The sequence below is a fragment of the Nyctibius grandis genome, chromosome 17 (genome assembly GCF_013368605.1).
Source record: "Nyctibius grandis isolate bNycGra1 chromosome 17, bNycGra1.pri, whole genome shotgun sequence".
NCBI lineage: Eukaryota > Metazoa > Chordata > Aves > Nyctibiiformes > Nyctibiidae > Nyctibius > Nyctibius grandis.
In genome coordinates this window covers 3,671,316-3,698,137 of record NC_090674.1, presented here as the reverse complement: position 1 = coordinate 3,698,137, position 26,822 = coordinate 3,671,316, and the positions used below count along the sequence as shown (strand labels likewise).

At 48.0% G+C, this 26,822-nt stretch overlaps 2 protein-coding genes across 8 annotated transcripts; one reads left to right on the top strand and one right to left on the bottom strand.

Moving 5' to 3' along the window:
* Positions 1 to 339: 339 nt before the first annotated feature.
* Positions 340 to 15,546, top strand: C17H1orf167 (chromosome 17 C1orf167 homolog). Of its 5 annotated transcripts, none has more exons than XM_068414719.1 (20): positions 340 to 3,019; positions 3,577 to 3,620; positions 4,204 to 4,423; positions 4,603 to 4,778; positions 5,261 to 5,358; positions 5,730 to 5,913; positions 6,342 to 6,523; positions 6,850 to 7,036; positions 7,209 to 7,431; positions 8,030 to 8,199; positions 8,365 to 8,461; positions 8,867 to 9,009; positions 9,523 to 9,731; positions 10,080 to 10,224; positions 11,926 to 12,193; positions 12,770 to 13,019; positions 13,126 to 13,357; positions 13,466 to 13,601; positions 14,374 to 14,484; positions 15,187 to 15,546. In XM_068414719.1, exons 1-20 carry the CDS (start codon positions 1,727 to 1,729, stop codon positions 15,244 to 15,246), a joined length of 4,428 nt encoding a protein of 1,475 aa, XP_068270820.1. In that variant the 5' UTR covers positions 340 to 1,726; the 3' UTR covers positions 15,247 to 15,546. The 5 variants fall into 5 exon arrangements, with proteins under 5 accessions (XP_068270820.1, XP_068270821.1, XP_068270822.1 ...); XM_068414720.1 differs by having other exon boundaries at positions 1,116 to 3,019; positions 4,240 to 4,423; XM_068414721.1 differs by having other exon boundaries at positions 1,116 to 3,019; positions 12,770 to 12,878.
* Positions 15,547 to 16,570: 1,024 nt separating this feature from the next.
* MTHFR (methylenetetrahydrofolate reductase) lies at positions 16,571 to 26,647 on the bottom strand. Of its 3 annotated transcripts, none has more exons than XM_068414469.1 (12): positions 26,472 to 26,647; positions 24,643 to 24,894; positions 23,274 to 23,512; positions 22,850 to 22,960; positions 22,472 to 22,665; positions 21,747 to 21,997; positions 20,885 to 21,019; positions 20,396 to 20,576; positions 19,820 to 20,002; positions 18,333 to 18,434; positions 17,977 to 18,096; positions 16,571 to 17,443 (listed from the first exon to the last, which is right to left on the bottom strand). In XM_068414469.1, the coding sequence occupies exons 2-12, from the start codon at positions 24,882 to 24,884 to the stop codon at positions 17,246 to 17,248; spliced, it is 1,956 nt and encodes a 651-aa protein (XP_068270570.1). In that variant the 5' UTR covers positions 24,885 to 24,894; positions 26,472 to 26,647; the 3' UTR covers positions 16,571 to 17,245. The 3 variants fall into 3 exon arrangements, with proteins under 3 accessions (XP_068270570.1, XP_068270572.1, XP_068270571.1); XM_068414471.1 differs by lacking the exon at positions 26,472 to 26,647 and adding an exon at positions 24,449 to 24,536 and having other exon boundaries at positions 24,643 to 24,730; XM_068414470.1 differs by lacking the exon at positions 26,472 to 26,647 and adding an exon at positions 24,480 to 24,536 and having other exon boundaries at positions 24,643 to 24,730.
* Between the last annotated feature and the right edge of the window lie 175 nt (positions 26,648 to 26,822).

Sequence of the window (26,822 nt, the reverse complement as noted above, 5' to 3'; positions counted from 1 at the left end):
AGAAGGACAAGCGGGCTGTTTGCAAACAGGGATGACTGAGGCTCAGATGCTTTCTTAGAAGAGCATGAGATAAACATAGTTTGGACAGAGTGCAGTTTGACCAGAGGCTTTCTGGTATTCGAGTATGTTTGAAAAAGACAATGGGCATTGATTTCATAGGCCATGCTGTCTCTTTTTCTTTTCAGATTGGCTTTTTTAAGATGATATAGGTGTGTGTGTCTTTCACAATACCATTTTCATCTTTTAAAAGGGAGGTGGAAAAGAATGGTGGTTAGAATCACAGAGTGATTGACAACCTGCTTATAAAATTTGAGGGAATGAAAGCATAGTGCCCTCAAATTGCACTTACCTGTTAGCAGTAACTTACAAATTCGTGCTCTGCATGTGTGTTCTGTGTATAACCATCTGACTTAGTGGCTAGACTGCAAATTAGGTCTCCCATCTATGCTGTAACCCTTCCAGGTTAGGGAACAGTGTAGATTCTCTGGATGTGTAAACATGGTTTCATCGTTTAGTGTGGACAAGAAGAAATTGGCCTGCGTAGCCTTGAACCTTTGCAGGGTTCTAACATGATACATAAACAAATTTTCACTTGTTAAGCAGTTAAACAGTACCTTAAGTCGAGGCACTACCTTTCCTATCAGCCCTGGAGAAAAACACAAGTGTGTAGTAGATCTGAGCTGGATTCCAATCAATGAAGAGGAGTAAACTTTGTACTCCAGCTGGAACCATGTTGCTCTGACTTCTGTAAAACCATTTTCTTTTAGACCTGTTCTTGTTTGGTGTCATGTACATCTGGTTAGATGTAAAGCTTCTGGAAAAGCAGCTACAGACTACCTGGTCTTGGCAGCAGGATAATTCAGCCTTTCTAGCAACAAGTTCTTTTTGAGGCTGCAGGTGCATGCATAATGCTGGAAGTCTTTGTTTTCCCGGGTTTCTGTTGAGAACTGAGTCTGTCCGCTGCAGTCATTCCTGCTCTGCCAGACATGATTGTCTGGTGAGAAACGGGAAGAGTAGTGTCTGTAATACTTTCAGGACTGAGGCTGGTGGATGGGAGACAAGAAATTCATAAGGAAAGTACCCAAAGCCTTTGGCAAACTAGGCAAGATGTGGTGAGAAATATGCATGCTCCCTTGTTTATATTTCTTCTTATTTTTCTTCAGAGCAAAGAAACATTCAGAAGAACGTGAATGTTGATCTGTATTTGGGCACTAGAAGTCGAGTAGACATTTCTCATCGCTCGCTTGGGGCTGCGGCATTCAGTGTAACTCCCAGGCAGACAGCAGAGCAAGGCCGGCTGTGTACCACACCTCTGTCAGCTGGGAAGAGAGATCCCAGGCTGAGACAGACTAATCTCTCCTGCCCTTCTCAGCCTTTCCGGGACACCAGCAGTCAGTTCTACAGTTCCTGCTTCCTGCAGCAGAATAATCTTTGCTCTAGGCTGCACCAGCACAGCTCTAAGTGTGTGGCTGATAGGATTCCCCATCTTGCTTTGTCAGTGCTCCCTGCTGTGAATCTCCCTCAGAGACACTCACGCCCTGAGGCTTATAGTTCAGAAGGGAGAAGGAATGAGAGTATTGGCTTTCCTCAACACCACCATCAGAGAGCAAAGGCAGCTGGTAGCTGCTCCATACATGCTCCTTGCTGTCACTGTTTAGAAAGTAGGAACAACAATAGCGACTATCCAGTGGAAAACCAGCAGCATCAGCCTCCTGCTGCTGCTTGTATGGATCCTGTGAACCCTTCACTGGTCAACGCACATTTGTCATCTCGTACTGTAGATTCCCCTCTTAGGCATGAACTAGTGGTGTGTCCCTCTTTGAGGAGCTCAAGTGACAGTGTGAATGCTTCTAGTTCAGCTCTGACCTTGAGGGATCTCGATCCATCTAGTTTGGAGTCCCTTCAGTATCTGTTGCAATCCTCACAGATTTCTGCTAGCTTGTACTGTTCAATCCAGAGGCTTAAGCAAGAAACTGCTTTGATGGGAGTACGGGGCTCCCTCCCTCTAGAGCCCAAGTCTTCTCCAGTCAGTGGCAGTTTGTGCTTTGCTTCTGATGATTCAGCTCCTAGTACCCTGAGCGCAGGAGAACAGCTAGCTGGAGTAAAGACCAGTGCTACTCAGGCAAGATTGAAATGGGGTGTCCCACTTGCTAAAGACTGGAGCCTTGGTGCAGTGACAAGGGACATCAGTTGCGCAGAACCTCTCTCTGTCTCTCACAGATATGGATGCATTGATTCGAACACATGGAGAACCAAAATTTCAGGTGACATCCAGCCAGAAACCCTCTCTTCTGGGGTGGGCTCTGGCAGGCTAGTGGATACAGAAGCATATTCCTCCTACAATTGCTCCCCTTATTTCAGATGCCAGTCCCAGGCAAAGCCAACTCTGGAAACTGGTAGTCTTTATGTTCACACAAAAAGTCATTCCCTTGAAAAGGTTCTTAAAGGAGAAGAGACATCTGATGGGGCATCCCTGTGTTCTGTATCTCGGAAGAAAGACCCAGCCAGTCTGTATCCAGAGGGTCTGCAGGTGTCACTAGAGACAGATTTGGAAGGGGCTCAGATGAACGTTGGTGTAGCCATGTGTGGGACTCCAAGGGAAGGGTCTGTGAGGGTTGCTTCTCCTCCTGGATGTAAAGAGTTTAGACCAGTCCAGCAGCTTAGTATTAAATCTGTAGGAGTCAACAACTCTGAAGCTCATGTTAAGTCCAGCAAAGAGTCAGAAGAGGTATGTGACTCTAGATCACGGGCAGCCAGAAGAGTGTCTGTGGTGGGCAGCAGCCAGTCCAGCCCTTTCAATATTAAGGGTGAAGAAGGCTTTGGTGAATATTCTGACATAGATTGCATGAATGTGAACAGAGAAGCAAGGAGAAACAAATACTCCCACCAAAGCAACTGGAGGAATTGGGAAGCTGGCGCAAATCTCGACCAGTCTGAAGAACCTTCTGTGGAGAGGAGTGCCAAAGAACCATGGTGCTGTGAAGAAGGGAGCCAGACATGGGGAACTCTTTCCAGAGAGGTGAGGGTGTGCTCACTGTGTAGCATCCCTGTTCACAGATATTACTTGTGCTTGTTTCTGCTTCTTGCTAGAGGTGCAGCATTGAAGTACAACGGTGGTGGGGATGCTTGTCCTATAGCTTTTTCTGGCACGGAATGGCCAGATTCTCCTCTCTTATGGTCCTGCTCCATCCCAACATACACATCTTTCTGTCTCGCATGCTTCTTCCTAAAGACCAGCTTGTTAACTTGGTTGTTCTTGGGAATGTAAACACCTGTTTATATTCTCTGGATCTACATGCCGAGGGAAAGCATTACAGTGGTTTTTACTCTGTGCATAGTTGCAGGGCCCTGAGATTGCAGTTTTGTTGTGCTTTTCCATGTCTGAAGTATGTAAGAGTATTCACAGAGCAATGGTGGGGGCAGTGTCAAAGGCATCTGACATAATACACTACCCTGAGGCAGCACTGTTCTGGTCTCCATCCAAAATGAGTTGCCATGCTGGGCACAGACAAATTCTTCAACAGAGTAGAGTAGTGTGAATAATCATGTGAGTTACTGTCTTTTGTCTGTTTGCAGGTCTCGAAGAACAGCTTCTGGTCATTGAAGGTGAATGAGCAAAGGTAAAAAGACTCTGTATTTATGTGTGAGTGTGCTGGTAGTTAACAGGGGAGAAGAACTGCTGGAAAGTGGCTAAGGAGCCACGTTCCTGGGAACGCTTGGTTTTAGGACTTAACCTCCATTATTCTGCCATGGTTGGCTCAGGGGCAGCATCCATTTCTTTTCAAAGAGTTGCCATCTAGAATGGAGCATGCTCTAAAAAATAATTTCTGTATCTTTTCAATTCTAGCTTCTAAGTTCAACCTTGATGTTGCTAGCAATGAAAAAGCGTTGGTACCATATATGCTACTTTTCACTGCAGCAAATTCCAGCGTGCTCACTGCGTAGTTAGCAAAGATCAAAAACTGGGTTTATCCAGGAGATGGGATTCAGATTTGTGACCTGTGGATAAGATGTGTGTGTGATTGCTACCAGTTTAGCAACAGTGATACCTTAATTTGGTGTGGGGCTGCAGGTTTTTCACTCGTCAGAGAGAATGATTTGAAATACCTCAGCTTGTTGGCTGAATTCTGATTGCCACCTCCTGGCTGTGTTTAACTTTCCTTTCTGTTAACTGGAGCTCACTTTTATTTTTTTCTCTTTAAGTTTCCATCACTTCCGTGACAGACAAATGCTATCTAGGTGTTTCCAAGCATGGAGGGGGCACATCCTCTGGAAGAGGGCTGCAGCCAGGCAGCTTTACAGACAGCAACTGCTTCAGAAGGGCCTTGATGCTTTGCAGAGGGCTGTGCACCAGAGGAGGATGCGGCTGGAGGTAGCCCAGCAGAGACATGCCTCGGCTTTGCTAGCTGTCAGCTTCCGCAGGGTGAGGATGGGCTAGGGACAGTAGAAGTGGTGCCATGAGTTTTCTGTTGTGCAGTCAGAGAAGGCAGAAATCCTATTTGGACAGGGAGAAGGAAGGGGTACCCTTGTGAAATTCAGTGATGTGGACCCTGATACTGATACTCTGCCTGCAGTTTGTTCTAATCGTGGTTTCTCCTTCAGTGGAAGGAAGCTGTGGCAAAACGGAGCAAGAAGCAAGCTCCACAGCGTGAGCCATATTCTTACACCCAAAGTTCATCAGTGGGGTTTATTGGAGTAGGAAGATTAGCAACTATGACAACCTCAGCTCAGCACCAGCTTACAGAAGGATATTCAAAGGAAGCTGAGCAGGCTTGTAGGTAAGCTGAGAACATTCTCTTTCTGTTGTCTTGGACAAGTGGAGGTTTACAAAGGGAGAAATTTTTCTGAAATAGTGGGAAACTTGTTTCCAGGTCCTTGAATGTGTTGCTGCAGATAAGCACTGCAAGAATTAGTAACTTAGTTTTAAGAACTAAACAATCCTATTTCAGAGCTTGTCTGCACTAGTGTTTTCAGTCTGATTTGAGCATCTGACAGAAATACTCCTGTACTATTTCTTGAGTTCAGCTATCACCAGCATATGTGATACAGGCATAAATGAGGTTGGAGTGAGGCAATACTACAGTCTCTAGCAGGACAGTAGAGGTGTAAAAAGAAAAACCTTTTGTTGTGCCTTCTGATTCTGAAGGCAGAAGAACAAGTCCAGACAAAAAGAGAGCTACCTAGGGAGAAGGAAGGGTCTGGATTCTCTTCTGTGAGTGCCTCTTTGGACATACTAAAAGCATGCTTGTGACTCTTTCAGGGTGGAGGGAGAACTGTGGACACGGCTTCATCGTAAGCAGAGAAGAGATGAGTTCTGCTGGAGAGCTCAAGCAATCAGAGATATGAGACGGCTAGCTGGTAAGCACACATGCCGTAGCCTTGGAACAGCTTGGAGTTAATTACTGTTTCACCATGTTTCTTGGTTTGTGTCTAGCTGTTGCTTTGACCTGACTCTTTCAGAACCTGATCCTGCAAATAGCCGGGCTGGTGTCTGTGATGGTGGAGGGTGGCCCACTTGCCGTGTCATACACCTTTTGCCTTGTTCCTTGTATTAATTCAGCTGCAGCAGATGCTGTTGCTCCAGCAATGTGAGCTGTCTCCCTTAAGTGCCCTTTCTCAGACAGCTGGAGTTCAGCCAGGGGATGTTTGCTGTGTGACACTAAGTTGTTTGAAGTTCTTCTAAGTTATTTTTCTTTCTGTCAATCTCTTCCTGCCCTGCAACATCGCAGCTTTCAGACTGTGGCGCCTGCAGAAGGAGCTGCTGAGCAAAGAGGAAGACAGGCTTTTGGAAGCCCGTGCTGTGCTGGAAAAGAAGCAGCTACGAAATGCTTTCTGGGTGTGGCGTTCACGATGCTTGGAAATGGAACAGATTTTAGCAGTGACAACTCGGATCCAAAGAAACTTGGTCTCCCGGTAAGTTGACGAGGTCTGTTCACTGTGAAAGTCCAAGGAATGACAGAACCAACACAGATGGTAATGTGTTGTTCCATCTTAAAGCCATCTATTCTTTTGTCTTAGATGTTAATAAAGATGAAAGGAGGGATAGAAACACAAAAAGGAACTACTGTGGCCAGACATGTTATGACTTGCCACCTGTGCACTGCCAAAGCTTTTTGGTCCTGACCTTTGGTGTCCTGAAAGGCCAAACCCGAGAGCACCCACTGTGCTGCTGTGCTGTAAGCAGGACAGTGGCTTTTTAAGGAAATAAATGAATAGAAGCTCAGAAGATGACAGCTTCTGTCTGTCTTTCCTGAACTAAACCCAGTCTTAGGAGGAGACACAAGCTTGTACACTGTTCACATGGTTTTCCATGTGGTTTTATTTTCTTTTGGTTTTCTTAGGTGCTTCAGTGCATGGAAGGAGATTGTTGAGCAGAAGGTGCTTTACAGGTGTAACCTGGCCCATCTCAGAGCAGCATCGCTGAGGAAATACTTCCAGCAGTGGGTTCAGATGCTGCAGGTCAGAGAAGGCGATAAGCAGGCAATGGTGAACTTCTTCCTCCTACGATGGAGGCAGCATTATGGTGAGCAGCTTTGGGCCTGTGCAGAATCTAAGATTTGGAGATGCTTAGGCTCCTTCCTCCTCTTGTATGGGGAAAACCAGCTGAAAACAGCCTGATAACAGAGAGGGTCAGGTGATACATGGTATTAACAAACCAGAGTGGGCAGAGGACTAGTTGTTCTGGATGTGTCTGTGAAGCTACAGGGAGATTTGTTGCTCTGCTTCATAAACCTAGCAGAAAGTCTTAAACCTTGCTGAAAAGAAGCGGTTTGAGGGCTGGGCTGGGCTGAGTTTCTTAGGAATGCCTTCTGACAAATGTTGTCTCTTGTCACTCTGTAACTGGTTAAGGACCAGTTACAAGCTCAGTAGCTGACAAGACTGCAACAAGGAGTCATGAAGATCAGCTGTTGTGGACTGTAGAGAGATGTTTTCCTGAGAAAACAGGCTACTCTTTTGATGACTTCTGCCGAAAGGTGAAGCTCCAGAGAGCGTATCTGCAGTGGAAAGCAAGGCTGTGCGAGCATCACAGAGCTGAGTGAGTGAAGAGCCAGTTCCTGGAGCCCTGCCCTCATTAGTAGTGTCCACCTGACTCTCAGTTCCTTCTGGAAGACCCCCTTTTACCATCTATCATCCATCATGTCTGTGCTAGCATCCCCCTCTGGTATCCCTTTTCAATCACTTTGCCATCTCAATATCTTCTGTCTCAGTTCTTTCTCTCAGGCTTTAGAGCAATGTAGACTCAGAAAAGCTCTGAAATTATGGCACCAAAAGTGTCTTATGCTGAAGACAATTGAACAAAGTCCTAAGCACTTGCACAGGACTGACTATGAAGAACCTCTTGCCATGCTGTTTTCTGATGACCTCTCAACATCTTCCGGCTTTGACAGCAGTGCTCCAGCTACTCTGGCCTCTCAAAGCTCATTGGAAAAGGTGAGGAGGTCTTGATACATCCAGACAGCTCTGAGGTATTAAATTGCTGGGATTTTTCAGGGGAAAATTTCTGTTTCAGCATGATACTGTCATCGGCAAACTCTGCTTAGGATTTAGGCCTGAAGAGCACTGAGCCTGTAGGGTCATGGAGTTTAAATGTGATTGGAAATCGTGAAGTCACTTCTCTCTGTGCCCTTCCTGGTTCATCATTTAGTGATGTGGCACTTAGCTAGTGAGGTTCTCCTGTGCACTTGCTCCTGTTTGTGGTTGCAAGGTGGAAGGGATGAGGCACAAAGAGCCTCATCACCGAGAAAAGGGGAAACGGGCATATATGCACTCAGTGAGGGTTTGCTGTGTTTGATTACTGGTTGTTTTGGGGTTAACTATTCCCAGACTAGTATAGAAAAAACTTTCCCATCACGTATGTGTTTGCACTCCAGAGCTGTCCTTGCTAGCCTCCAGTTCCTTTGGGTGCATCCTGGATTTCCCTGAATCCTTGCCAAAAACAGGAGTAAATGGCATGGTTGGAACTGTTAGCTGAGTGATTCCATTGTGGGGACACTTACCTCACAGCATGTTCTTCCCTCCATACCTGCAGGAGTACAGTTCTAGTGACAGCAGCCAGCAGAGCATCTCTTCTGTTCTGACTGCTGAGGATGTCACACACATGCCGTATTACAGTTCTTTCCTGCAACTACACCAATGCGCAGAGCTACCAGCTGAGCTGAGTGGGAAGATGTACTTTCCTCCACGGAGTACTGGATCTGGGTGAGTTGGAGACTAGTTCCTTGGGGTGCTGGTAGCAGTGGCCCCTTGTCTGGTCTGGCTGAATTCCTTCCTTCTGGCTAGTCCCTCATGTCATCTCACAGCATCCTTCTGGATACTTTAACCTCTTCTTTCTTTCCCTTTTTCCCTGACACTTTTGTCTTGCAGAAGAAATTGGTTTGTGGGGGGTCAGTTCCAGTCTTTGGCACTTCAAAGTCCAGACAATAATGTCCAGCCTCTCACCAGTTACTCTACATGGGAAGAGGTAAGGCTGGAAAGTGGTGCGATGCATGCAAATGTACATGTAAGTGTTTTCTGCATAGCCCAATTTAGCGAAGAGCCCTTGGGTTTCAGTATCATCATATGGAAGGTCTCACTGCTGTTCTCTCTTTGTTCTTCTCTCTCAGACAGAAGGTTTGGGAGATTGAGGCATTTCTCAGGGTAACTTTTCCCTGCCATTTGCCAGCTGAGTCAGAAATGGGCCATGTGTCAAGGATTTAAAAGGGATGTGTTAGACCTTCATGTCTGGATGTTCATGTGGTGTGTGTGGGTTAGCAACAGGGAGTTAAGCAATCATAGAAGTCACAGCAGACAGGAGAAAGGGCTGAGCTGCATGGAGTGACTGATACAGCAGCAGCTCAAGGCCCTTTTTTGCTTTTCTGGATTCCAGGACTGCGGTTCTGACAAGGAGGTGAAGAGTTGCTGGCACCAAGCAGAGAAATGCTGCCTGCAGAGGTACTTCATTGTCTGGTCAGCTCGGACTCAGCAGCTTGTAAAGGCTGAGCAGTACTGCAGGCTCATTCAGCTGTCTCGGTAGGGATTGTGCTTTCCAGAAATTTCCTAAAGCTGTCTGTTTTGAAGCTCTACACTTGCTTTTAAAAAAAAAAATCTTCCTCTAGCTACTTTTTTCTGTCTTCAGTGGGAGTTTTGCAGCCCATTATTTTGTTTGGTTTTTTTTTTTCCTGCTTCAAAATTATCTGAACACAATCATTTCTGGTTTGGTGGGATGCCTCACAAATTAGAGCAAGCCCAGCACTGCTGATAATAAGCCCTGGTAACTTCCTGTCTACTGAACTGGCCTTGCTCTCTGCTCAGTCGGAAGTTGAAGAGAACAACAGGCTTGGCACAGCTAGACAGAACACCTTACTCCCAGAAACTTGCCCTGTCCATCCTTTCCCCTGACATTTAGTGGGGAAAGGATGTTAACAGATCAGATCTATTTCCTAAACTCCCTCGTGTGTGTTTATTGTTAAAGTTTCGGTTACAAGGGTGTGAATCTGTGTGAGTTGTTGCTACAGTTGGTCCGATGGCCTTTGTCTTTCGTAGAGCCTTTCTCAGCTGGCATCACTGGGTTGTGGAAAATAAGAACCGAAAAGCAGCAGCGGTGCTAAAACATCGAGTTCATTGCTGCCAGATGGCTTTCAGCCTGTGGAAGAAGAGACTGGCCCAGAAACTGGAAGCCGACCAGAGATTCAGGTGTCACATTCACCAGATGACTGCTGATGCTCTGTGGCGTTGGCATTCCTGCTGTCAAAGTGAGTTACCCCATCCTGCAGCAGCACTTGTGTATGTAGGGGAAGGATGCTGTGGGAATGGTTGGGATGGAGAAAGTCCTGCTTCTGGTTGTAACTGTGTGCCCTGTTCCTCTGCAATGGCACATACTAGTCCAGGGGTCAGTAAGTGCCTGTGTTACTGCTTTGCAGACAAAAAACTAGAAGGCGAATTGAAAAGTCTCTTCAGCTGCTAAATAGAAGACAGGAAATCTTAGAAAGTCTGGTCCCATTTGGTATTTGCAGCAGATGTATTCTCTGCTCTTGTCTGGACTTTGCGATGGCAAAAAAATCGTTGTGTTCACCTCAGCAAGCTCTTGTGTTCTCTCACAGGGAAGCGTGCTATGAGAGAGCTGCAGCAGCGATGGGCTCTGCACAGCTGCCAGGAGAAGAAGAGATTTGTCCTGCAGACATGGTATTGCCAAACAAGGAAGCAGAAATATGCTGCTTTATTCTGGGAACGTCTTCTCCTGCACAGGTTTGTTTCCTGCCCTCAAAGCATTTCCGAGGGAAGCTTTGAGTGAAGAGCAATTTATAGGGCAGAGAATCCAGTGTATTCAGACCAGAACTTGGGTTTGAAAGTACAGCTAACTTGTGTGTAAATGGAGCTTCTGTAGCAGTGCTCCCCTGGGGGTGCTCCTACATTCAGGGGTCTCTTACCCATAGGCTCACACTCCCCATCTCATTCTTCTCATTCAAAACTTCTTTTCTTTCCAGAACTTCTGTTCAGTCTTGGTTATGCACTGTGGTATTTGTAAACTAAGCAAGGGAGATGCAAACAAGTTTGTGTAGTTTAAAAAAGTGAAAGTCTCATTTCCACTGGAATTATTCAGTGTTTGCCAGAAGGAATACTGGGCAGAGGTCTTACAGAGATCTGATGTTTGCAGACCTGAATCTTTTTGATTCTGGACACAGTGTGTTGATTTTAATTTAAACTAATGTGAAAAAATTAGTTCAATATATTCCTGCAGAAAAGCAATATTCAGTAAAGCCTATGAAGGGAAAACCATGATATTCAATTCATCTCTTACTGTTGTTCAATAGCTTTCTCACTGAAATCTGTTTTGTTTGTGGTTTATGTTGTGTGAGGCTACTGTCTGCCTGAAATGCAGTGACATTCAGGTTGTTCTCTTTGAGGTAATTCAGGAGGATAAGAATGAAGAAGTTTATTTATGCCAAGATTCGTTTAAGGCATGAGAAGTGCAGGTTTGGCCCTAGCAGATTTCCTTTTGAATTGCAGGTTCAGGCTGAGAGGAGACAAAGATCTGCAGAGGAAAGAGCAACTAAAAACCCAGTAAAACCTTAGTGGCTGTGATGCTTAGACTCTGCACTCACCCCACCCAATTGCATTTTCTTCCGCAAATCAGTCTCTGTGGTGGCACCCTAGTGGGAAGTGTGTTTCAGAGAAGTCCTTAATGTTGCTCCTTCCTGTAGAGTGTCTCCACTATTAATCTTCCTTCTGCATTGTCCTTTGATGAGAGGGCACTTCTAATTTCTCACCTGGCTACGGTACAGGCTGAGCCCTGTCTCTTCTGAGGGGGGCATTTTTCATGCTAGGATAACCTGCAATAGATTCTCTTGATCTTCAGAGAAGCCTGCCAGGCAGAAGATATTTACACCTCTGAGCCATGGTGCCGTGGGGTGATTTGCATAATGAAAGTCCAAGTGGAACAAGGAACCAAAAGGACAAGGCAGGAATAAAAAGCAGATTGGCTTCTGGGGTTGCAGAGCAAGACTGGCCTCCTGTGCATCAGCTTGCAAGACATAGAGGAATTATTGTGGGTGCAGATTTGCAGTGCTGTTAATAGTAACTCCTGTAGACATTGATTTTTTGGAATAAAATTGTCTCCATAAAGATACTGTATTATTCTAGTTGTACACCCCATGCACACAGGCACTTAGTTTGTGACAGCCAAGAAAACAATTAAAATCTGAATCTTGACAACAAGCTGCTGTCTTAAATCCAGCCTGGTTCTGCAGCAAGCAGACTTGAGGAGTCTTCAGTTCAGTCCCATGCTGAAGGAGACTTCAGCAGGTTTATTCTCATCCCATGACTGCTTACGTGTGACACTGCAGGGTAGGGTGGGAAGGTGGAATTTGGTCTATAGCCTGTTTGGTGCTGACATGGAAATCTGACCTGAGGCATCTGCTGCTTTTCTGTGCTTGTATTGTTTTTCAGGTGCCTAGTCATGTGGGCCCAGGTCACTGCTCGTAGACTGAGGGAGCACGAAGCCCTCTCTTGTTTTAAAAGGGAGAGAGAGCACCGTCTCCTAGTTGTGAGCTTTACTGAGTGGAGGCTGAAATTCTTGAGAGCTGAACAGCGGGTACTGGGAGAGAGAAACCACAAGTGGCAGGGACCCTCTCAGGGTAAAGCCTGTCACCGCTGGCGATTGGCCTCAAGAGGACAGCAAGCCCTGCGCCTAGGATCTGTGGCTACTGTAAAGCAGGTAAGAAAAGATGAAGGTCCCTGTGAGACAGTTATTCTTCACTGCCTGTTCTTTCATGAAGACCTCAGTTGGGTCACTAGGCACTGAGATACAGTGACAAAGCTGGGATAAAAAACCTGGTGTGACTCATGATGACTGCTTAGTCCCTACCTTGATATTCTTTACAGACTGTGCACGCAACTTCATCACCATAATCTGGCAGTGATTGCAGCAGCCATCTGGAGCACAGCAATAAGGAATGGGGACATTTTGACCAGAGAGACAAGAGCACTCCTTCCTCTTTGCTCAAAGATGAGATGGGATAATCACTGTCCCTGCAGAGCAGAGCAAGCTGTCAGAGTTGCAGCTTTTTTCAAAAAGCTCACAGCTAGCAAACCACAAAGAGGTCGATTGATTTGGAAGGGCTGAGTCAGTCCTGCCGGGATCTCATCTGTGCAGTTTCCAGCCTGGGGTCTAGCACATTAAACTACCTGCAGGGATATGAACGTAAATGTATCTCTAAGGCTAGTTTGTGTGTATGCTGTATGTGCACATTGTGTTCAGCCTTGGCTGCAGCTGTGTTATTTCTGTTTGCAGACCTGCAACTACTGGACAAAAGCAGCTGCCTTTTCCCAGTGCTCACGGCAGTGCAGTACCCTGATAGGTGCTAGGAAGAGCAGGAAGATATCTCTGTCTTGGTCCATGAGTAAGAAGATGCCCCCTCTTCTATTCCTTTCATGGGGCCATGTGGGGAGTGTGAGTGAGGAGGGAAGGGAAGTAGTGTTTGCTAGACAGATGACTGGGATTCCTCTGTGGAGTAGGTGCTCATGGCAGTTGAACTCTGACAGTGAGTTGCTTCTGTCTTCAGGAGCCAAAGGCCTAAGGGCTCATGGCAGCTCTGATCTCTCTAGCTCCAGGGTTGGCTCCTGTGTGATTCTTCTTTTCTTTCCTAGAAAGCAGAAGAGGCAGAGAAAAGGATTCAGCACGAGCTGCCCCTCTTGGGCTTTTTCCCAGTGCCATTCACCGCTGGCTGGTGATCTACAGAAGCCAAAACAGGGGTGAAAGGCTGCTGCTCCCTCACCTAGCAGAGAGACCTGGTGTGGTAGGACCCTCTCCTGCACATGCAAGGATCCAGGAGAACAAAGCAGAGGTGGATTCAGAGGAGTGGAATGAGAAGTGGCTTGGGTAAGTGGAGTGGAGTGCTCTGGGCTTCCTCTTGTTCCGGCCATCAGGGAAGGACTACCTTATAGGGCTGTTGGGCTGATAAAGCTTATTTTCCCCTCTTGCCTGTAGGAGGAAGTATCTGAGGTGGTGGCATCACACAGTGATACTTCGCCGGTGCCAGTGTGACAGGAGACTGCACTGTCTGGCAAGGCGATGGCACCAGTGGAAAGAAGCCAGCAGGATGGTGATACTGGCCCAGGAGTTGGTGAGTGTCGGATGCTGCCACCAGGGTGGCAGTGATGGCTGTTACTGGGCAAGCCTGCTCTGCATGCAGCCTCACACGCATCCTGGGAGATGAGACCCGGGGATTTAACAAGTACCAGTGTGCACCAGAAATCCTGGTTTGCTGCTGTGGCTGGTTTTTCCATCTTTCTCTTTGAAATCCCAGCATGGCAGACTGGCACATCCACATTTAGTTGTGCTTTGCCCCATCTTACAGATGGGAAGCTGAGACAGGGTGATTTGTATAGATTGTCTGTAGGCTGTGCAAAAAGTTTACAGCAAGTATTACAATCTGTGTCCTCATCTGTGTTCCTGATACACTCCTCTGGTCTCCACAGCCTACCAAGGGCTGTCGTATGGCCTCCCCTTCTGCTCAGGCCCCAGCCATCTATGGAACAGACCCATGTTCTCTCTGGCTTCCTGGGCATTAGCTGTGTGAGATGTGCTCTGATCTGCCCATGGGACAAGATGCCGCATGTATAGCGAGCACATCCGTAGTCACTGAGGAGCTGTGCCAGAGCACTGGGGGGGCACTGTCCTTTCCCCAGGGTACTGTGACTTAATTAGCCACAATATTTGCAGGAGGCAGTAGTTCAGCAAGAGCTTTGTTAGTAGTCAGCTTTGTTCTTTACCAATGCAAAGTCATTCAAGAGGGACTCGGGAAGGCAACTGGAAGCAAGATGGGACTAGAGGGAAGTGAGGAAATTTGCCTGCCAGAGCCCAACTCATCTGTGCACTGTCTCTTTTCCTGGCAGGACCAGCAGCGGCTCATAGAAAATGCCTGGAGGGTGTGGAGACGACGACATTTGCAAAGCTGTGTGGTGGAGAATTTTTTGAAGGAGGAAGCCAGGAGCCTACTATCTCAGGCAAGCATTTATGATTGCTTTATTGTGTGGACCTCAGTGGACCAAAAAGCACCCCAAAGGGACAACTGGCGTTCCCTGTATCTCTCTCCCTTCACAAAGCATTTGCTTAGGGAGAAGTTGAATACATTGAGGAATGGGACTTGCCTATAACAAAAGGAAATAGCTTCCAGCTTTATATGGGTTCATATATGGCTGTTTTTCAAAGCTTTGTGTCAGCAGTCAATTTCCCTGATGTGTGCCCCCTTCCCCACTGTTACCAGAGATGTTAATCTACTAATTCCCTGCCTCTCAAGAGCCCACTCAGGGAAGAAACAAGCTCCACATTCGTGCAGCAGGGCTGGCAAATTGCTATAAATGTGAGTGAGCAGGCAAAGCCTTAGAGCTCAAGTAGCCAGTTTGCTCCTCTGCCTGCCTCTCAAAGATCCATGCAGGATTAGGTCCTCCTTTAACGAGATGAGAGCAAGTACTGAAATTAGAGGGCAGAGGGGGCACTGGTCTTCCTTTTCTCACATTGATTTGTACTCTGCATTTCACTTACCGGCTACAGGAACATAGGGGAGACAGGGAAGGGCTCTGAGTGAATGGTGAGGCAGTTGGCATAGCCATTGCTAGAGGAAAAGCTGTGTTTACGGGTGCTGTGAGGGGGGCTGCAACCCCTCAAGGGTAACCTGAGTATTTGATTTGTCCACTTTACTATTTAAGGCCTTTGGAAGGTGGCGTCAGCTAACAGCATTCCAGCTCAAGGACAAAGGATGCTGCTGAATGGTGGGGGCCTGCCTGCAGCTGCTGCTCATTTCAGGACACGTGGAGGATACAGATGGCTGTCACAACAAAGAGCTGGCCCTGCACAACAAGAAAGCCAGCGCTCTGCTCACGTGAGAAAAGCAGTGCTGCAGGCCAGAAGCATGATAGCCAAAGGACAGCTAGGAAGAGATGGTACCTAGTGAAAGTTGCTCTTTGAGGGACTAATCTCCTACCTCCCTAGAGGCACAAATTTGAGAAGTTATTCGCTTTTGTTGTTGCATTCCCTTCTCCTCTGGACCCTAATTTTGCTGGAGTTCTGATTAAAGGTCAAAAAAACACCTTATAGGCTCTCCCTTTACTCGGTGTTTTTTCCTAGACAGGAGCTTAGTGTCATGCAGGGGAGTAAGCAAATACATCAGTCTTAAAAAGATGAGCATCAGTCTGCCTGTGCAAACGCTACACCCTGATGATTCCAAAGTCTGGACTGTCCTCGATAGGTGCAAACACAGGTCTTTATTTTCAGATTTGTCTCTTCCCCGGGGGGGGCGATTCCCACATGGCTCCCACCTCCTCCCCCTGTCTAGGTCCATCAGCTCTTCATTAAGCCTTTCAGTGGGTGGCCAACCTCTTGACTGGTTCCTGCTGGTTCCTTTCTGTGCTGAATGGGCTAGGGATGAAGAAACCTGCTGGGAACAGCTGAGCACCAAAACCTTTGAGGCAAGACAGGCGTGTCTGACCCCCAGCCTTCCCATTACTTGCTTCTGTGATTGATGCCCTGTAATTACCCCGGATATATGAGCCCAGTCTCAGACAGCTGTAATGAGAGGGTCTGAACAATCTGGAAAAGGCTTTTCTTCCTTGCTTGTTTGAAAGAGATGCTCACAGTATGGCAGGGATCTTGAAATCCCACTGGGAACTGCCCCAAGGTCTTGTTTTCCTGGCCAGTGGTAGCTTTGCAGGATTGTTAAGTAACACAAAGCAGCTTCCATAGCTCCCCCAACCCCTTATTTCAGTGCTGTGGGGCCTAAGGCTGTTAAGAGTCATTAGGTCAGGAAAGGTAGGCTATCTTCCCCTGGAAAAGGGCCACTACAACTCTTGTGACCTTGCGGAATGGAGCCAAAGGTTGTAGCTAGTTGCTTTTGGTAAATTCTAGGATTTAAGCTTTCTTTGCTCTATCACGGAGCTTTGTCCATACTTTACTTAGGGCATGTGTTAAAAGTGAAGGCAGAACTGCACCATAAACAGTTGGTTTTCTTAAAACTTTCCCATGTGCCAGGCTGATAAGTTTACAAACAACATGAGCATTTGCTACTTACAAGCATATGGCCTAGTACAAGAGACATTTGTATTTGTGTATTTTATTGGACTTAATCTAAGAAATAGTGTGATTCCTACTCAGTCTCATCCAGAAGTGAAATTCACATATTGCTATTAAAACGAAAACAGGAAATATAATAAAAGGAGAAAAGTTAGGGAGAAAACTTGAACCTTCTTCTGGAGTGAGTGCATAAGAGCCTGATATGATCAGTTATGTAGAAATACATCTTAGGAGTGCAATGTAAAAGCAACTTGAGCTGCTTTTCAGGATTAGTAGCTGCTGAAATAATCTCCTGCATATAGGCACTGCTGATAGGAGTGTTTCTGCCCCCAAGGCAGGATTTCTGGCATGAGAAAGTTACTAGAGTCCCACTGAGCTTTATCACATTGATGCACAAGAGTTCTCTTATTACTGTAATCAACGCAGCCATGATTAGCACCTCTTCATCCTGCAGAGCTGGCCTTCAAACTTAGTCTAGAGCCTCAGCTCAGAGGTTCAGATTATTCTGGCTATTGTTCAGTGAGAAGGAGTCAGGGAGCCTTTGTGTTGGGGTCAGAAAAGCATGTAGTGTCGGTAGATCAGAGCTAGCCTGTTCACTGGGTTTAGGAGTGTGTGGTCCACCATCAGCACAGGAGCTGCTTCTTCTCTGCCCGAAGTCAGTGGACGGAAGGAGGAAGAAAGGGATTAGAAGAGGAATTTTCACTGCTGAGTCGGAGAGTTCAACAGCTCAAAAGTATCATCCACAACCTGCCAGAGGCAGTTTTCAAGTGGGAAGTCATTGTCCACCAGGTTGACCAAGTAGTAGTTGTCATGGATGTACTGGATGATCATGCGAGAGGGTGACTCCTCTTCATAGAGCTTGGCCCATTGCTCGATCCACAGTGCAAAGGCCTCATCCTGCCAAGGAAAAAAAAACGTTGTTAGTGGTGTAATGCACATGTTAGAGTGCTGCATTTTCATACTGCCTCATTGAGGACAACCAGTGTCACCTGGCCAGCCTGTGGCCTGTTTCTTCTCAGTAAAAATTGCAAGAGCTGAGTAAGGAGGCTTGTGCTTTGCAGTCAGCGGGAAGTGCCCTGAACGCAACTGTTCAGAGCAGAAAGGAGCCAGGTTTGCAGTGAAACGGCTCAACAGTGCCCCTGTGCGTGTAAGAGCAGAGGGAGAGCGACTGCCCGGGGCTCTGGGGGCCAGTACCGTGACAGCGGTAGCTCCCAAGCCTCCTGTTACTGGGCTCTTGGTGTCAGTGAAGAGCTCTTGCTGGAGCAAAGTTCTCCTTACACTGAGGGAGCAAGAGGAGCAATATCTGGACCTCTGCAAGGTAATAGCACAGCAGAGCTCAATTGCTAAAAGTGTCACAGACTAAAAACAAACCAGACACTCTGAACTTCCAGGGCATCACAGCAACACATCCAGCAGAAGGGAGCACTCACCTTCCAGGAGAGGAAGCTTACAGGATCCACTACAGTGGGCTGGATGATCTCTCTGCCTGGGAAGATGCCCCAGGTGACAGCATTGGGTTGCAGATCTGGAGCATTGGTGATATTCTGGCCCTGCCAAAGGAAGGAAAACCTTTCTGAAGCAAGGAGGGAGGACTGAGTGAGTTGGAACAAGTGCATTTACCCTCTCCTTGTCAAGAGATCAGACAGCTGCTGCACATCACAGCTGACTTGTTTCACTTCCCCTTCCCTCCATCAGCCCCACTTTGTTCATAGTGATACCTGAATCTTTGACATTTGCCTCTCTCCCAAGGCGGTGAAAGGGAAGTGTCCTGTAAACAACAGCCTACCTTGACATTGACAATGTGGTAGTTCACTCTCAACTCATACTTCTTCAGCACTTTCAGCAGTGCCGTGACGATCTCACTGGAGGTGAAGAACTCTAGGTATGCCTGCAGGGGTGGAGAAGGGGAAAGAGAATAAGAGCCTTTACTCATGGCAGGGCTGGGACACATACAGGAACCAAGAGAACAGCTGTACAGTCTGTGCTGCTTGGAAACCAGGCAGCTTAAGACTTATACATCTATTCCTGGAAGTATGTACTATAGAGGAGGCTTGAGCAAAAGGCAGAGCAAATTAGTAAGAGAGCTGGGGGAAAAAAATAAATTAGGGAGAGCTGAGCTAACAGCCCAGGAGCTGAGGAAAGCTACAACCTTCCTGTTTTGCACCCACATAAGCAGACAGGCTGGAATAAGCTCCAGACAGCGTAGCCACAACTACTGTGCCTGGGCAGCAGTCTGTGCCAGACAGAGTGGAGTGCTTGGAAGAGGCCTGAGCTTGACCTCTGTTCTGCGTGGTACCCTATGAACAGCAGTGTCCTGCCAAGGCAGCCCAGTCTGGCAGGAGCAGAAGTCAGGGTCTCAGCTGGGCTCTCCCAAGCACCCTACCATTCCCCATCCTCATTTTTTGTTCACGATTCTCCCTGTGTGCCTATACAGCCTCATTCTGTACTTGCTGCATCTACGGCTGCTCTGTGCTTGGCTGCTCCCAACAACTGCTTCCCCTCCCCCATTTCCTGGCTATTGTGTGAGATGATGGATTTCCCTTCACCTCGGGGGAATTTTTTCCTTTGAAAACATAACTGCATTTGCCATCTGCTGGTCTCGTGGCTTTAGCGGTTTGGATCCCTTTTGAACAAGGCTGCTTTGTTTCCTAGTATGAGCCACTTGCTTGGCATTTACCTTGATGGGAGATTCCTATCACAGCCATTAGTGGCAAGGCTCTAGGGCCTGAAAATGCATGACAGGAGGAGGCAGGCATGGGAGATAAGACTGCTTGCAGGCCAGAGACGGAACCTGGCAGCTCTCTGAAGAGCACAGCGGTAGTGCTGTGGGGTGGGGGCAATTGGTGGAGAAGTCTGCCTTGGAGAAGGACAGATAGGGGAAATTTTAAATGCCCAGTTATTACCATGAGAAGCTGGGTGGTAGGGATACTACCTCATTGATTCCCATTTTATGAAAAACCTGAATGGGATCAGGTGCAGTGGGCAGGCACGTGTTTGTATCTAAAATTTCATAGCCCTGCTCTAGAAAGACATTACTAATAATTACTTGCTGAGAGTAAAAACAAGAAACTCTAGATGTTCAATAGATGTTTTGAGGTGGGGGAAAACAGGGATGACATAGTCTGTCTCTTGACACCAAAAGAGCTTTGCCTCATCTCAGCAAGAAGGCATTAAGATAAGGAGCAGGCAGAAGGATTATCTAGGACCGTTCTACCTAACAGAGACCAAACCAGGTCATAACTCTTTGCTGCCCAGCCCAGAGTAGTGCAGTACCTTTTGGAAGACATAACCCGCGCTGGGCCCCCAGCCTACAATGGGGTCTGTGGATGGTTTGCCATTGATGTTTGGCTGGGAGTTGATAGTCAGGATTCCTCGTCTGTTAACCTTCTCCAGCTGCTCCTTCAGAAGGTTGGTTTCAGTAGCAAGAGGGTCGTCATTCCAAGGCATACATGTAACCTACCGCAAGGAGAAAAGATGGCTCACAATGGATGTAACAACTTTTTCGTTACCATCTAGATGCTGAAGGAACTCAGAAGTGCCCTAATGGTCTCAAACACACCTACTTCAGGACAGAATTCCCAGGTTTGATTTAAGGGACAGAATATCCTCAACTCTAAGAATGACTGCTGAAGTCTATCGGTACTGGTCCTGTCATACTGTAGCAGCTTTCCTTTTATGTTGAGCCCTAGCTCTAGCTGTTGGATTCCCTTCAGCCACTATCTCAGCAAGTCCTTTTGGATAGGGAAGTGCCAGTTCTTGTTTAGAAGAACAATGTGGTACCAGGAGCAAGAGGAAATACACACTATCATCTGTGCCACGCTGACCATCCCTTCCTGGACCATCACTCACCTTGTGCCCGTTCTTGTTGGGCTCTCCAGTGATGTAACACGTGAACACCTCAAAGACACTTTCCTCACCAGTCAGCTCTTCTCCCCACATCTTCAGGAGCTCCTCCCGGGGAGACTTGCTCTTCAGGTAGAAGAGATAATAGTCCTTCAGTTCCCCAAAGGCTGGAGAGGAGGAGTTACCCCTGTAAGGAGAGCAGACACAGGATTAACAGGCCACTGAGGAAGATGAGCTGAGCTAGTGATGCAGGAAGACAGCCATCCAGGAAGAGAAGTATCCAACAAAATCCATCTAGAGACCAAAAGCCTCAACATCTTGGTGCCATTCTCCTCACCTCATTCAAATCCAAGCAACTGGGGACTACTTTAAGAAGCCAGCTGTTCTGTCAAGCCCAAAGCATGCCCAGGACACCCACAAACAACAAAGACCAACTGCAGAGCAGGCTTTCATACCACATCTCTACCTCACTGCCATTGCAGGCTGACAGCTTACCATCGGCCATTGGGGAAATCGTCCCATTCTTGAGTTCGATAGATGTAACTCTTCGGCCTCGAGGCCCAGAAGATTGGCCGAACATCTTCAACTCTTCTCTTGGGGTGAGCGCTGACTGCCCAGGGCAGAGGCCGCCTGCATGGGAGGAGTGGAGGTTAACAGTTCCTCTGCTGACTTTCCACTAGAGGCTAGAAGCCCTTCCCCTGGAGAACTTTGCCTCTGGGGCGAGCAAGTAACAAGGGCTGAGAAGAGTTCTATTTGTCAAGAAGTAGGGCAGAAAACTCCTCTTCCTTTATGGAAAACCTTTTCCCACTCAGTTTCCTCAGAGGATGCTCGGTAGGTGTCTATTAAATGATTAAATACAGAACTGACCCCTGAAATGGGGTGAGGTAAGGGAAAAGCACTGTGTGAAGCTATTTTTAACAAGAAGAAAATACAGTTATCCATTTTCCTTTGCTTCCTCTTGTCTATGCCAAAGCCTGTGGACTTGGAGAGAAGTCCACATTCCCTTTATCAGCTGCAGAGAACCCTAGACATCCACAGCAGGAGCCTGTAAGAGGGGTTGTGACAGACCTCAAAAAACATGTTTCTTCCAAGTGGCAGCTCTAAGAGTTTAGGTTTTTAAAGTTCCAGAACAGGCTACTTTAAAGCCACTTGACTACAACAAATTCCTCCTTCAGCTGTCCCCTCTATTCCTCCCAGCTTTTGTCAGAGACCTGAACTTCTAAATGCAGAAATGTGCTAAAAAAAAAAAAAGGGAGCAGAGAGGAGGGGTGCCAACCCATCCATTGCTTGAGCCTTCAGTAGATGGGATGGATGGATGTGACAGAGGAACTAACAGAAGCCAGCATATTCTGCTCACCTCGGGTCCTCCTTCCAAATGCCCAGCCGCTTAAGGACTTCAGTAGTAGCCACTTCCCGATTGAGGGTGTAAAAATGGAGCCCGTGCACCATGCCACTATCCAACAGCTCCCGGCACATGGACACTGCCAGCTCCACCCCGTAGTTCCGGATAGCTGCGTCATTGTCCTTGATGGGTTCAATCACATCTTTGATTTCTTGAGGCACTTCCAGCTTGGAGAGCTTCACCAGCTGGCGCAGGGAGTGGTAACCCTGGATGAGGATGCAGGGGATTTTAATTTTTTCCAAGGCCCTTTTCTGACCATCCCAGTAACACAGGTACTTGATCTTGATTTTGTGGCAGGAGATTTAGAATTGGGGCTCCTGGATTCTACTCCTAGGCCCCATCTCTAGGATGGTAATGGTTATGTCGCTTTAGGTGATTTCTTCCCATTTCTTTGCCTGAGCCCAGTATGCTGACAGTGATGACTAGTACCTTAGGACTGGTAGACCATTGTCCTTTATATCCCTTTTTGCCATATGGGCACAAAAAACCTTTTAAGCTTGTTATTACATACTTAGGAATTTAATTTGGCAAACCATCTACAGATTTATCGTATGTTTAGCACACTCACTTCCCAGAAATTTCATGGAGGATATTTACAGACCTCTCTCAGGCCCTGATCCCCAAATACCCAACATCCTCGATCCTTATTCCCTCCCTGAATCAGAATTACTGGATTTCACCTGTATGGGGAAGATGCCAGGAATAATGGGGCAGGTGATGCCAATGGCTTGACAGTCCTTCATGAACTTGAGAAAGGTTTCTGATCGGAAGAAAAGCTGTGTAATGATGAAGTCTGCGCCAGCAAAGACTTTCTCCTTCAGGTGCCTCAAGTCTGCCTCATAGCTCTCTGCTTCAGGATGACCCTTGGGGTAGCCTTTGGGGGGCGAAGGGGGGAAAAAAAGAAAGTGAAATCCTGTTGGTCAGGACAACACGTTAGAAATTAGAAAGTAGCCAATTGGACTGTGCTGTCACTTGCAGCCCACAATCCAGAGAGGGACTGCTGAGCTGATTTCCCTACCTCGGACCCTACCCCACACTCCGCAATGAAAGACCCTTACCTGCCACACAGATGTCAAAGTAATCATCAAATTCATTGCGAATGTGCTTAACCAGGTCAACAGCATAGTTGAAGCCATCTACTTCTTCCTCCCATTCCTCACCGACAGGATCTGAAAAGAGAACAAATCCACAGCTCTCTCCAACTGTTTGCTCGACTCAGATCTGCTAGTGCTGTAAAAACCTCCTGCTATCAAAAGGAAGACTAGATGAAACCTTCAAGTTTGCAGTTTTACCCATGGACTGCTTTTGTCTACCCTTGAGCTGGAGGGACTGCTAACAAAGGGATCAGGTAAAATGCAGTCTCAACATTTAATTCCCACAGCAGAAGGAGCCTCTAAATCTTATTTCTCCATTTTAACCCTGGAATTGAACACAATAGCAATACCACCTCAGCCCTACACATCATAGGACAGAAGGATTCACCTCCACGCAACGCCATGATGTTCTTCAGCCCAAGCCTCTTGGCCTTCTGCAGATGCCCCGTGATGTCATCCTTGGTCTGATTGCAGCATGTCATGTGCAGGATGGTCTCCAGGCCACAGTAGTTGACCGCAGTGTTGGCAATGATCATGGAAGAGGTTTCCTTGTCAGATCCTGGGTCCCCTGCAGGGTGCCACGTCACGTCAATGAATAGTGGGCCACCTGCTCCCATGCGGTCAAACCTGTGGATTTTAGAGCTGTGTTAGCCTACCAGGTAGCCAGCTCCCCTCCCTATGCCTGGGATATCTTGCTCACTGCTGGAATGCCAGCAACAGGCAGAGAGAGCTTGGATGAGAGCAGCAGAAGAGACCAAGAAAAGTGCTGAACTAGGAGTTTAGCAAGTGGCCAATGTAAATAAGGAAAGTCATCCTTTAAGGCTGTATGAGGAGGAGCTTACAATCTCTTTGAAGAAGAGGCAACTTAAGTGTTCTCTGTAGAATAAAGTTCCTCTCAGCATGCTTTATTAGACTGTTATGTGTTCTGATACACAGCCATGCAAGTCCTGTTCCTTTTGAGATGGGAGACTATGCTGCAACCCCTGTTCCCAGCTTTAACTTGTAGAGGCCACAAGTATGAAAAGATGGACCAGATCTCTGTTCTGTTCTGAAGTGAGCCTAACAGAAGAGACAAAGTCTCCCCTAACTTGTCTCTCTCCTGCTCTGGGTTGGAACAGGCCCTTCTGTTTGAAGTAAACCTGGCACTGGCATATAGCAGTTACAAAAAGAGTTATGAAACTCCCTCTTCTCCTCCAGGTGAGTACATGGTGGCTCCTGGGCTCTAGGATAACCTTTAGCTCTGCTGAGAACTATCACCTTTAATTTAGCATGTAGATGGGGACACGTATCTCAGAGGCTAAAACTGTAGTTCTCAGTAATACAGAGGCACAAACCATAGTGGCTGGGTGATTCTGAAAGCAAGGGGGAGTCTCTGTTCCAGAGACTTGGGCACACTGCCTATCAAATAATATTTTCTGCTTTTAATAGGAACTTTTCTGCTCTGTTTTACCCCAGCACTCTGCTTCAGCCCCAGAGCATGACAGTGGGGTTGCTCCATCTTCACAGAACATGGGAGAAGGGAAACAGTCTGGCCTCCTCAGTAACCCCACCATGACACTTAACTCTTCAGGGCCTCCAAGGGAAGACAAGTTACCTGGTGTCCATTACCCTCCTCAGCAGGAAAGCACAGCCCCATTACCTGCTTCGTCACCTGGAAGGGGAGACAGAGCATGGGCCAGAGCCTGCCTCATTAGCTATTTCCCAGCCCTCCACCAAAGACACTTCATCTCTCCCCTCTCCCACCCTGCAGCCCTCACCTGGAGATGAGATTGACAGCAGCATTGGCTGTGCGTGGAGGGAAAAACTCCAAGGAGAACCACTTGTCTCCAGAGTCCTGCCGTCGGCGCATCTTCTCCCGCAGTCGCTCATGACGGTCAGCGTCGAGGACAGGGGTGGAGCAGCGTGAGCTGTCCTTGGAGCTCTCGCTCCCGCTGCTGCTACCACCATCAGACTTGGAGCTGGAGCTGGCACTGCAGGTATGCTGGGTCTCATTGACCATGGTGAGCTCTCTGGAGGAGGGGAACAGAAAGAGCACAGTGGGTACAAGACAGGACACAGACCTCATCAAGGAGCAGTTATGGCTGGGGTGGGCAGCAGATGAAGGAAGCCTGTGCCAAGACCCATTGCAAGTCAGTGGTACAAGCAGGTCTAGGATGCCCAAATCCACTTAGCTCCCAAAAGTGTTCCACCCTATGCCTTTAAAATTTGGTAGTGATTACAGATAATTAGAGAAGAGCTCCCATAAAATCTGGATCCGTGTTATTTGCTTATGTACCTGCCAAAACTTAAAATTGTCACTGGGAAGCAGCAAGCTGTCTGAGCATTATGTAATATTGGAGCCTGTTTTGGAGGAAATGGTTCCATGAACTAGTGAACACGTTGTTCTTATCATAAGCTCTGTTGGTTTAGGTCATCCAAGAAGACTTTGAACTCATCTTCTACTGTTTACACTGAGTTGCCAATCAAGTAAAACCCTTTGGGAGAAAGTCTACTTTTACCACCTGGGGACCTCTCCACATGGCAGGAGATATGAGAAAGAAGCACAGGACTTCTGCTGCCAAGAGGAACTGAGAGTCTTAAATCTCCTGTTTACCAACATAGCAGGTCATGGTCAAAATCAGCAGCACAGACCTACTGACAAGTGAAGCAAAAGCAACTGGGTGCACAGGAACAGCCTGTCTCAAAGGACTTTGCCTGATAGCCACGTGTCACTAATCTGGGAGAATTATCCCAAAGCATACGTTGGTGATCAAGCTAGCAGCGCAAAATCACATGCAGCAAACTCCCAATGTCTCACTTCTAGCAAGCGTGCCCCAGCACCAGAGGCAAATCAAAGGACCTCTCTTTTCCCACTTCAGATTTAATGCCCATCACAAGTGAAAGGTTCACATATTAATGTCTCTATAGGATGAGACTTGCTGTTGAGGAAAGGTCCTTATCTTACTGGCAATCTAGAACCACAAAGAGAGAAGAAAGGCCCAACAAATTTTATCTACAAGCAGCTTTTGGAACAGTTTCCTTGCCATCAGATGCATCGCAGATCTGCTGGCAGAAGCTTGCATATATTGCAAAGAGAAAAAAGATCCATCAGCTCTGTTGGGTCAGCACTCCTGCTCCTCCATCTCTGCTATCCTGCAGCGCTCAGAGCAAAGATTTGTGGCCCAGCACATTGATGCTGATCAGCACGGATGTGCCTTTGTGTTTATGTGATGCTGGTGGTGCCTGTTTGCTTCGCTGTGGGGTATTTTTGCCACTTCCAGGCCTGAGCTGACACCCACACACACAACGTGGAGGTCTGCATCCTCCTAAGCTTAGTTTTACCACCCGAGCTAAACTTGGCCGCACAGATGTGCACTTCACATGGGCCGTGCACACCTGCGAGGGACTCGTCCAGGGCCTGGCTGTCCCGGGCCACGGCACCAGGCTGGCAGCCCTACGGGCCAGGCAAGGGGCCCGCGGCTGGATCCACCGCCTTGCCAGCGGGGCAGCTGACGGGGCAGCGGCACGGCCACGGAAAGGCCGCGGGGGAGCCCGGCACCTCCGCGGGCTGCCGGGGGAGAAGGGGCGCCAGCAGCGCCGGGGGTACCTGCTGCCGGGGGGTCCGGGCGCCGCAGCCGGGCTCGGGGCCAGGCAGGGATCAAGCTGCAGCCCGATCACTCCTTCACCTCAGCTGAAGCCGCTGGGAGCGCGGCTCGGCCCGAAGCAGCGGGCGGCCAGACGGGGCCGCGGCGGGGGCTCCCCGGGCGGCGGGGGCGGCGATGGGGCCCGGGCCCCGCTCACCCGGGGGCGGCGCTGGGCGCGCGCGGCCCCTCCCGCCGCGGTCACGTGGTGCCCCGCGCGTGCCCTTCCCCGACATGGCGCCGCGACCTCAGCTCCCCCCGCGCGCCGGGGGCGGGGCAGGCGGCGGGGTCACGCGCGGCGCGGCGGGTGGGGCCGG

Excerpts from the sequence above, each read along its gene's own strand:
- C17H1orf167 (XM_068414719.1), top strand. The coding sequence starts at position 1,727 with ATGGATCCTGTGAACCCTTCACTGGTCAACGCACATTTGTCATCTCGT. Across the intron at positions 8,200-8,364 it reads CCACGGAGTACTGGATCTGG|AAGAAATTGGTTTGTGGGGG; the intron begins GTGAGTTGGAGA and ends TTTGTCTTGCAG. Across the intron at positions 14,485-15,186 it reads CCAGGAGCCTACTATCTCAG|GCCTTTGGAAGGTGGCGTCA; the intron begins GCAAGCATTTAT and ends TTACTATTTAAG.
- MTHFR (XM_068414469.1), bottom strand. The coding sequence starts at position 24,884 with ATGGTCAATGAGACCCAGCATACCTGCAGTGCCAGCTCCAGCTCCAAG. Across the intron at positions 23,513-24,642 it reads GCTGTCAATCTCATCTCCAG|GTTTGACCGCATGGGAGCAG; the intron begins GTGAGGGCTGCA and ends TAAAATCCACAG. Across the intron at positions 20,003-20,395 it reads CCAACAAGAACGGGCACAAG|GTTACATGTATGCCTTGGAA; the intron begins GTGAGTGATGGT and ends TCCTTGCGGTAG.